Source organism: Oncorhynchus nerka, linkage group LG13 (assembly GCF_034236695.1).
Source record: "Oncorhynchus nerka isolate Pitt River linkage group LG13, Oner_Uvic_2.0, whole genome shotgun sequence".
Lineage (NCBI taxonomy): Eukaryota > Metazoa > Chordata > Actinopteri > Salmoniformes > Salmonidae > Oncorhynchus > Oncorhynchus nerka.
Window position 1 is genome coordinate 92,357,037 of NC_088408.1, and position 11,091 is coordinate 92,368,127.

Genomic DNA, 11,091 nt, shown 5'->3' on the forward strand with positions numbered 1-11,091 from the left:
TCCCTATCTAATCCATCACCCTCTCTTCCCTTGCGCTCTCATCCAACTCTCTGTCTCTCTCTCCCTCTCCTATCTCTTGGTCTCTCTCGGACTCTCTCTTTCTCTCTCTCTCTCTCTCTCTCTCTCTCTCTCTCTCATCCCTCTCTTTTCAGTGACTCATCCCTGGATGATCTCACTCTAATATTGTCTCCTGTTCCTGAGGAGATGAGGGTGTTGGAGTGGTGAAACGGCAGACCGGTGTGTGTGTGGACACAGCCGGCAGTGTTTTGCTTTATTTGAGTAGTTGTTCACCTCAGATCATTTGATAATTTGCAGTTACGAACAGAGTGACTCATGTTGACTGAAGCACCAACCACCCAGACTGGTAGACACACACACAAACACGCCTGCGGAGACAAGCACTGCTGCTTGTATAACATAGAACAAGAGTTGCATAGGTTTCTGGAGACATTGTTCACATCTTCTACCGGACTCAACTTGTCATCAAAATCACAAGTATCCACCATCCAGACAGCTTTCAAAAGCATGTCTTCAAATAGATGCCACACAGTGCAGACATCTGTTATCACCGGAGGAAGCAGGCCTCGACACCGATCAGATGTCAGTCTGGTGTTTAAGGTGAGAGGCTGTGTAAGAACGTTAAGCTAGAGACTCTGGTGTAACTGTAGGTGTGGGAAGGAAACAGTTACCTGAGAAGTTACGGGAAACCAGCATAGCAGTGAGAACGGCCCCCTGAGAGAGGAGACGAAAAGAGAAGAAGAGAGGAGAGGAGGTCAGCCCTGACAAACAGACACAGAATCCACAGACAGACTGACACAGACAGACAGACAGACAGACAGACAGACAGACAGACAGACAGACAGACAGACAGACAGACAGACAGACAGACAGACAGACAGACAGACAGACAGACACAGAATCCCCTGACAGACAGACAGACCGACCGACCTTGAGTTTCCTCCGGGCGTTGAACTTCTTCAGGCACTCCACTGTCTCCTGTCTGTGCATCATGGACGCCACTGTAGAACGTTGCTGAGAGAGAGAAAGAGAGAGAGAGACAGAGAGAGAGAGAGAGAGAGAGAGAGAGAGAGAGAGAGAGAGAGAGAGAGAGAGACAGAGAGAGAGAGAGAGGAAAAAAGTCATGTCAAAGTTTGAGGAAACTAGTTGGAAAGCTTTCTGTGATCACTGAGGATGTTATCTCTGTCAGGTGCATTTTAGTAGAGATGTGTGTGTGTGTGTGTGTGTGTGTGTGTGTGTGTGTGTGTGTGTGTGTGTGTGTGTGTGTGTGTGTGTGTGTGTGTGTGTGTGTGTGTGTGTGTGTGTGTTTTGTGTGTACTTACGCAGACCCATGGGTGTTTGAGAGCCTCCTGGGCGGTGATCCTCTTGGCAGGGTTGATGGTCAACATCTGGTTAATCAGGTTCTTAGCCTCTGGAGTGACTGTGTCCCACTCTGGAGAGGGAAACTACACACACACACAGACACACAGACACACATACACATACATACACACACACACACACACTCCGGGTTGAGCAGGTTCTAGGCTTCAGGATTGTGTACTTGTCTATGTGGTTCTCTATCATTGGGAAGTATTTCAGTAGTAATCAATACATTTTTATCAGCAACGTTCCATCTGAACAGGTCCCAGGTGAGCGGAATCTCTGGCCGATCAGTCACAATGAATGATCAATAAACTAAGTACCAGGGAAACAGGAATGCCAACTGAAGCCTTGAAGCTCAACAGTCTTGGTGAATAACCTGGCTCCTCCACAGAAGCCTGTGTTCATAAACGTGGTGTAAAAGTTGACTATCTGTTACTATGACACCCTCTTTACCGAGATAAAGGGTTCTATTTTCGGCTGCCAACTGAAGCCTTGAAGCTCAACAGTCTTGGTGAATAACCTGGCTCCTCCACAGAAGCCTGTGTTCATAAACGTGGTGTAAAAGTTGACTATCTGTTACTATGACACCCTCTTTACCGAGATAAAGGGTTCTATTTTCGGCTGCCGTTAAGGATGGCGCTTGTGTCAAACGCACGTTCGTTTTTCAATTGTTAAAGCCAGTGCTCTGCTATTTTCTGACTGTTGTGCAAAGATTTGTGATTTACCTATCTTATATCAGCTTGTGCTCTGATGGAAGGGTGCAAAGATTTGTGATTTACCTGTCTTATATCAGCTTGTGCTCTGATGGAAGGGTGGAAATATTTGAAGTGTGAAACGTAGAAACGTAATCCGTAATCAAAGTGCAGATTTCAGGCATCTATAAGACCAACCAACAGCTGGTTTTAGCGGTTAGGTGGTTGGTTATGGCATGAATTCTGACAGTGGAAACACAGCCTATCCAGCTGTGATGGACACTGCCCATATGTGCATGGAGTAATGTGGTTTTGGTGACTGTATACTTTGTATTTAGAAACAAAAAACGAATGTTTTTTCTCCATTTCGTTTTATTTTATTTAAAAAAACAAGCATAGCCTCCTCTCCTCTCAATGAAGGCTATTTTCTTTTTGCAATCAAGTAGGCTAGTCAAGACCGTCAATAAAAGGTTTGGCTCGTGAGACTGCTGGGAAATAAATCTTAATCACCAACGCTTTAAGATCAAGTTTGAGAGGAGAAAAACTCTGAGCTGACATTCTCTTTTTACACAATATACAAAAGTATGCGGACACCCCTTCAAATAAGTGGATTCGGCTATTTCAACGACACCCGTTGCTGACAGGTGTATAAAATCGTGCACACAACCATGCAATCTCCATAGACAAACATTATAATGGCCCGTACTGAAGAGCTCAGGGACTTTCAACGTGACACTGTCAGAGCATGGCACTTTTCCAACAAGTCCGATCGCAAAATGTCTGCCCTGCTAGAGCTGCCCTGGTCAACATTAAGTGTTGTTATTGTGAAGTGGAAACGTCTAGGAGCCACAACAGCTCAGCCCCGAAGCGGGAGGCCACACAAGCTCACAGAACAGGACCGCAGAGTGCTGAAGTGCAACGACAGCACAGTAACTGTTTGTCAGGAACTTCATGAAATGGGAGTAGTGATGGGAGCAGTGAAAGTGCTTCACCATCTGGCAGTCCGACAGACAAATCTGGGTTTGGCGGGTGCCAGGAGAACTGTACCTGCCCCAATGCATAGTGCCAACTGTAAAGTTTAGTGGATGAGGAATAATGGTCTGGGGCTGTTTTTCATGGTTCGGGCCCCTTAGTTCCCCTCTTAGTGTTCCAGTGAAGGGAAATCTTAACGACAGAGCATACAGTGACATTCTAGACGATTCTGTGCTTCCAACTTTGTGGAATCAGTTTGGGGAAGGCCCTTTCCTGTTTCAGCATGACAATGCCTCCGTGCATAAAGTGAGGTCCATATGGAAATGGTTTGTCGAGATCGGTGTGGAAGAACTTGACTGGAAGAACTTGAAGACTCACTGTCTTCAGTGGAACGCACTGCAACTTCTAGAGACGTGTGAACCAGATCTGTCAGATGGTCAACATTCCCTGTTAAGATCTCTTTTAAAAAATATATATATATATTGACTTTCAATATTAGCAAGTGGAGTGAGAGTTTACTAAAAGCAATGCAAAATTGATGAAATTACAGAATTGAAAGTTACAGAAATGAGAAGGATATATGTCTATAAAACACTATATTGGGGAGCAGTATAACAGTGAGGGGACATAGGAGAAAAAACAACACAGAATCATCAACACTGTCACATGACTGGATCTCTGTCATCAACACTGTCACATGACTGGATCTCTGTCATCAACACTGTCACATGACTGGATCTCTGTCATCAACACTGTCACATGACTGGATCTCTGTCATCAACACTGTCACATGACTGGATCTCTGTCATCAACACTGTCACATGACTGGATCTCTGTCATCAACACTGTCACATGACTGGATCTCTGTCATCAACACTGTCACATGACTGGATCTCTGTCCAGCTGCTGTGAGCAGTTTGGATGTGTGTTAAACCCTTAACATTCATAAAAGACCGTAAATACACAACTTGAAGGAGCCGCATATTTCGCCATGGAGCACATTCTGATTGGCCAGGGAGGGGGCAAGCCTCAACACACCCACAACTGGTTTATTCATCAAAACCCAGCCCTTTCGCTCCACCGCTCTGTGCCGATGGTTGTGAAAATGTCAAAACTATTTTTGACACACGCCCGAACCTATAGCGTTACCAGCAGCGTTTAGATTTACCATAACGTTAGGTTTGTTCAAATACAGCCCAAGGTATCATATATAAATAACATATAAACACATATAAATATACAATTGGGTTGGGGAGAGAAAATTGACAACAAGCGAGCTCATAGCTGTTAAACGTCATACTGTACAGTCCTGTCCCCAAAACGTTTCCCTAAGATGGGACTGATGTGCTCAAGGTAGGCACTTTCCTGCTCCTCTGAAATATAAATGATAGGGTTATGTAACACGGACTTCTAAAAAAGAAACGGAAAGAGAGGAGAGGAGAGGAGAGGAGAGGAGAGGAGAGGAGAGGAGGGAAGGAGGAGAGGAGGAAGCAGGAGAAGAGAGGAGAGAGGAGAGGAGAGGAGAGGAAGGAGGGGAGAGGAGGAAGCAGGAGAAGAGAGGAGAGGAGAGGAGAGGAGAGGAGAGGAGAGGAGAGGAGAGGAGAGGAGAGGAGAAGGAGAAGAGAGGAGAAGAGAGGAGAAAAAGGAGGGGAGAGGAGGAGAGGAAGGAGGGGAGAGGAGAAGAGAGGAGAGGAGAGGAGAGGAGAGGAGAGGAGAGGAGAGGAGAGGAGAGGAGAGGAGAGGAGAGGAGAGGAGCGTCTGCTAAATGACTTAAATGTAAATGTAAATGTAGGAGAGGAGAGGAGAGGAGAGGAGAGAAGGGTAGACAAGAAAGGGAGAGGGAAGGGAAAGGAGGTGAGAGGAGAGGAGAGGAGAGGAGAGGAGAGGAGAGGAGAGGAGAGGAGAGGAGAGGAGAGGAGAGGAGAGGAGAGGAGAGGAGAGGAGAGAGAGAGGAGAAGAGGAGGTGAGAGTGGGGTGAAGGGTAGACAAGAAAGGGAGAGGGAAGGGAAAGGAAGGTGAGGTGATGAGAAATAGAGAGTAAAATAACAGAGGATGAGAGAGGAAGACGAGAAGAAAAGAGAAGAGAAAGGAGGAGAGAAGGGGAGAGGAGAAGAGTAGGAGTGGAAGGAGAGGAGAAGAAAGGAGATGAGAAAGGAGGAGAGGAGAAGTGGGAAGAGGAGAGGAGAGGAGAGGAGAGGAGAGGAGAGGAGAGGAGAGGAGAGGAGAGGAGAGGAGAGGAGAAGTGAAGAGAGGAGAGGAGAAGTGAAGAGAGGAGAGGAGAGGAGAAGTGAAGAGAGGAGAGGAGAGGAGAAGTGAAGAGAGGAGTCTGCGTTGTCCACTCACATCGTAGGCCCCAGCTTTGATCTGTTGGTACAGTTTGTGCTGGTCCTCATCCCAGAAGGGAGGGTAGCCCACTAGCAGGATATACAGAATCACCCCTGAGACAGAGACAACACACACACACACACAGAATCAGCATTTCCATATGAACATTTAATGTGTGTGTTTGTGTCTAGGTGTGTAAGCAATGTAGACATGTGTGTTTGTGCCAGTTTGTGTGTCTGCTCTGAACAGTATGTGTGTAAACGTGAGAGATGCTCACCGCAGGCCCAGATGTCTACAGGTTTGCCATATGCCTCCTTCCTCAGTACCTCAGGGGACAGGTATCCCGGTGTACCAGCAAATCCTGCAGCACAAACGCACAAACACACAAACACACACACACACACACACACACAACAAACACACACATACACACATACACACACACACACACAGAGCGCACGCACACACACACACACACATACACACACACATACACATAGCACACACACACACACAGAGCGCACACACACACACACAGAGCGCACACACACACACACACACACACACACACACACACACACACACACACATACACACATACACAGAGCACACACACAAACTCAACGTTTCAGAGTTATTATTCCCACGTGGGATGAATTAAGGTTGAAAACATGTTGGTGTGGTGCACAGATCTAGGATCAGATCGTAGTGTACAGTCAGTACCACAGATCTAGGATCAGATCGTAGTGTACAGTCAGTACCACAGATCTAGGATCAGATCATAGTGTACAGTCAGTACCACAGATCTAGGATCAGATCGTAGTGTACAGTCAGTACCACAGATCTAGGATCAGATCGTAGTGTACAGTCAGTACCACAGATCTAGGATCAGATCGTAGTGTACAGTCAGTACCACAGATCTAGGATCAGCTCGTAGTGTACAGTCAGTACCACAGATCTAGGTACAGTCAGTACCACAGATCTAGGATCAGATCGTAGTGTACAGTCAGTACCACAGATCTAGGATCAGATCGTAGTGTACAGTCAGTACCACAGATCTAGGATCAGATCGTAGTGTACAGTCAGTACCACAGATCTAGGATCAGATCGTAGTGGACAGTCAGTACGTACCAAACCAGGCTTGCTGATCTCCTTGTACCTCGATGGCCAGGCCAAAGTCGGCCAACTTGACGGCAGCATTCTTGCATTTGCTGGCTAGGAGCAGATTCTCTGGCTGGGGGGGAGAGGAGAGGGGCACTAAAGGTTCATCCTGTTTTGAACTATAAGACAGGGGAGACAGGGGAGAAAGGGGGGGGACAACAGACATACAGATAACACTCATGTATGTGGCGTGTGGAGGGAGGGTCGTTATGCACCAACAGTGACAGGAAACACACACTGGTGCAGCACATGAAAAGACACACATTCACACACACCTGAACACCTAGGCTATATCAGTAATGACTCACACACACACATTCACACCTGAACACCTAGGCTATATCAGTAATGACTCACACACACACATTCACACCTGAACACCTAGGCTATATCAGTAATGACTCACACACACATATTCACACCTGAACACCTAGGCTATATCAGTAATGACTCACACACACATATTGCGCAAACACGCACACACACTCCACACACACTCCACACACACTCCACACTTGCATACACCTTAATGTGCATTATCGTCGTATTTTATTGTAAAGCGAATTACACCTACATAAATGTTGTAACACAGTATGATGCAGCCAATCCTTGTCCTTACCCCCTGTAGGGTGCTCTGGGCTGTGATTTAGGGTCCCAGGGTTTGGGCTGTGGTGTGTGGAGTTGATGCTCTCTCTCTCTATCTGTATTTCTCTCTCTCTCTCTCTGTGTCCCAGATAGAACAGCCTCATTATTCTCTGTCAGGGGGGGACTCTAATAATGGGCTGCTATCCCCCCTGGCCCCTGCTCTCTCTCTCTCTCTCTCTCTCTCTCTCTCTCTCTCTCTCTCACTCTCTCGCTCTCACTCTCTGTCTGTCTCTCTATCTTTTTCGCTCTCTTGCTCTCTCTCTCTCTCTCTCTCTCTCTGTCTGTTTTGCTCTCTTGCTCGCTCTCTCTCTGTGTCTGTTTCGCTCTCTTGCGCTCTTTCTCTCTCTCTCTGTTCAACCTCAACTCTGGACCATGAAGCCAGTTCCACTGCGTTTATTCATTGTTCCCCTCTAATGAAGGACTGATTTAGACCTGGGACACCAGGTGTGTACACTGAATTATCAGGTATAACAGAAAACCAGCAGGCTCCGGACTTCGTAGGGTCAGAGTTCAGGAACCCTGCTCCATACAATAGAAATGTGGCAGCCCTATTCCCTTCCCTTCACTTTGTTGTTTGCAGATCTGAAGGCACTGGATAGGTGTAAGGCTTACAATATGGTGGTTTATCTAGGCTATTATTATTATCTACGTATCTACACTGAACAAAATATAAAGCAACATGTAAAGCGTTGGTCCCATGTTTCATAAGCTGAAATAAAACATCCCAGAAAAGTTCCATATGCACAAAAACCTTATTTCTCTCCTATGTGTTTACTTCCCTGTTAGTGAGCATTTCTCTTTTGCCAAGATAATTCATCCACCTGACAGGTGTGGCATATCAAGAAGTTGATTAAACAGCACGATCATTACACAGGTGCACCTTGTGCTGGGCACAATAAAAGGTGACTTTAAAATGAGCAGTTTTGTCACACATCACAATGTCACAGATGTCTCAAGTTTTGATGGAGTGTGCAATTGGCATGCTGACTGCAGGTATGTCCACCAGAGCTGTTGCCAGAGAATTCAATGTTCATTTCTCTACCATAAGCCGCCTCCAACATCATTTTAGAGACTTTGGCACTACGTCCAACCAGCCTCACAACCACAGACCACATGTAATCACGCCAACCCAGGACCTTGCAGTTTGGCCTCGTGACTGACTTCATGTGGGCTAATGCTCACCTTCGATGGCCACTGGCACGCTGGAGAAGTGTGCTCTTCACAGAGATACCGTGACGAGATACTGAGGCAGTCACCTCATGTTTCAGCAAGATGTTGCAAGGATCTGTACAAAATTCCTGGACGTCCATGGCCTGCTTACTCGCCAGCCATGTCACACATTGAGCATGTTTGGGATTCTATGGATCTACGTGCGCACAACAGCATGTTCCAGTTCCCGCCAATATCCAGCAACTTCACACAGCCATTGAAGAGGAGTGGGACAACATTCCACAGGCCTCAATCAACAGCGTGATCAGCTCTATGCGAAGGAGGTGTGTCTCGCTGCATGAGGCAAATGGTGGTCACACCAGATACTGACTGGTTTTCTGATCCTCACCCCAACAGATGCATATCTGTATTCCCAGTCATGTGAAATCCATAGATTAGGGCTTAATTAACTTATTTCAATTGACTGATTTCCTTATATGAACTGTAACTCAGTCAAATCTTTGAAATTCTTGCATGTGGCATTTATATTTTTGTTCAGTACACATAGTTCTACATAGCTCTACATAGTTCTACATAGCTCTACATAGCTCTACATAGCTCCAGATAGCTCTACATAGCTCTACATAGCTCTACATAGCTCCAGATAGCTCTACATAGCTCTACATAGCTCTACATAGCTCTACATAGTTCTGCATAGATCTACATAGCTATTCATAGCTCTACATAGTTCTGCATAGATCTACATAGCTCTAGATAGCTCTACATAGCTCTACATAGCTCCAGATAGATCTACATAGCTCCAGATAGTTCTACATAGCTCTACATAGCTCTACATAGCTCCAGATAGATCTACATAGCTCTAGATAGATCTACATAGCTCTACATAGCTCTACATAGCTCCAGATAGCTCTACATAGCTCTACATAGCTCTACATAGTTCTACATAGCTCTACATAGCTCTACATAGCTCTACATAGTTCTGCATAGATCTACATAGCTATACATAGCTCTACATAGTTCTGCATAGATCTACATAGCTCTAGATAGATCTACATAGCTCTACATAGATCTACATAGCTCTACATAGCTCTACATAGCTCCAGATAGATCTACATAGCTCCAGATAGTTCTACATAGCTCTACATAGCTCTACATAGCTCCAGATAGATCTACATAGATCTACATAGATCTACATAGCTCTATATAGCTCTACATAGCTCTATATAGCTCTAGATAGATCTACATAGCTCTACATAGCTCTACATAGATCTACATAGCTCTATATAGCTCTAGATAGATCTACATAGCTCTACATAGCTCTATATAGCTCTACATAGCTCTACATAGCTCCAGATAGATCTATATAGATCTACATAGCTCTACATAGCTCTATATAGCTCCAGATAGCTCTACATAGCTCTACATAGTTCTACATAGCTCTACATAGCTCCAGATAGATCTACATAGCTCTACATAGCTCTACATAGTTCTACATAGCTCTACATAGCTCCAGATAGATCTACATAGCTCTACATAGCTCTACATAGCTCTACATAGCTCCAGATAGATCTACATAGCTCTACATAGCTCTACATAGCTCTACATAGTTCTACATAGCTCTACATAGCTCTACATAGCTCCAGATAGTTCTACATAGCTCTACATAGCTCTACATAGCTCTAGATAGATCTACATAGCTCTACATAGCTCTATATAGCTCCAGATAGCTCTACATAGCTCTACATAGCTCTACATAGCTCTACATAGTTCTGCATAGATCTACAAAGCTATACATAGCTCTACATAGTTCTACATAGATCTACATAGCTCTACTTAGCTCTACATAGCTCTAGATAGATCAACATAGCTCTATATAGCTCCAGATAGCTCTAGATAGCTCTACATAGCTCTACATAGCTCTACATAGCTCTACATAGCTCTACATAGCTCTACATAGCTCTACATAGTTCTGCATAGATCTACATAGCTATACATAGCTCTGCATAGTTCTGCATAGATCTACATAGCTCTACATAGCTCTACATAGCTCCAGATAGCTCCAGATAGCTCCACATAGCTCTACATAGCTCTACATAGTTCTACATAGTTCTGCATAGATCTACATAGCTCTACATAGCTCTACATAGCTCTACATAGCTCCAGATAGTTCTACATAGCTCTACATAGCTCTACATAGCTCCAGATAGATCTACATAGCTCTACATAGCTCTACATAGATCTACATAGCTCTACATAGCTCTACATAGTTCTACATAGCTCTACATAGTTCTACATAGCTCTACATAGATCTACATAGCTCTACATAGCTCTACATAGTTCTACATAGCTCTACATAGCTCTACATAGTTCTACATAGCTCTACATAGTTCTACATAGCTCTACATAGTTCTACATAGCTCTACATAGATCTACATAGCTCTACATAGCTCCAGATAGCTCTACATAGCTTTACATAGCTCTACATAGCTCTCCAATGTGCTAATAAGGGCTTCTGTAACTTTACTTTCACCTAGCTAATGCCATAAGAACAACACAAATTCTCTTTCCATCTTTGTACCCTGAGTTCTCCAACATAAAAACTATCTACACTACGTCGGCCCAGACACACCTATAAGGGTGTAAGGCAAGGTTACCCAACTGGCGGCCCACAGGCTGAATTTGGCCCGCGGTTGATTTTATTTGCCCCCCCACAATATTTCGGAGCAAAAACATGAATACAAAA

The 11,091-nt window shown here is 44.8% G+C and overlaps 1 protein-coding gene across 12 annotated transcripts in view; it reads right to left on the reverse strand.

Moving 5' to 3' along the window:
- Positions 1-11,091, reverse strand: part of LOC115121963 (calcium/calmodulin-dependent protein kinase type II subunit beta-like) — a 150,917-nt gene that overhangs the window by 71,362 nt on the left and 68,464 nt on the right. For all 12 annotated transcript variants that reach the window (XM_065026835.1, XM_065026829.1, XM_065026832.1 and 9 more), the window contains exons 7-12: positions 6,504-6,606; positions 5,650-5,733; positions 5,391-5,485; positions 1,341-1,463; positions 949-1,032; positions 690-732 (exon numbers count right to left, since the gene is read on the reverse strand). In XM_065026835.1, the coding sequence (XP_064882907.1) occupies positions 690-732; positions 949-1,032; positions 1,341-1,463; positions 5,391-5,485; positions 5,650-5,733; positions 6,504-6,606 (532 nt within the window). The remainder of the gene's footprint in view (positions 1-689; positions 733-948; positions 1,033-1,340; positions 1,464-5,390; positions 5,486-5,649; positions 5,734-6,503; positions 6,607-11,091) is intronic.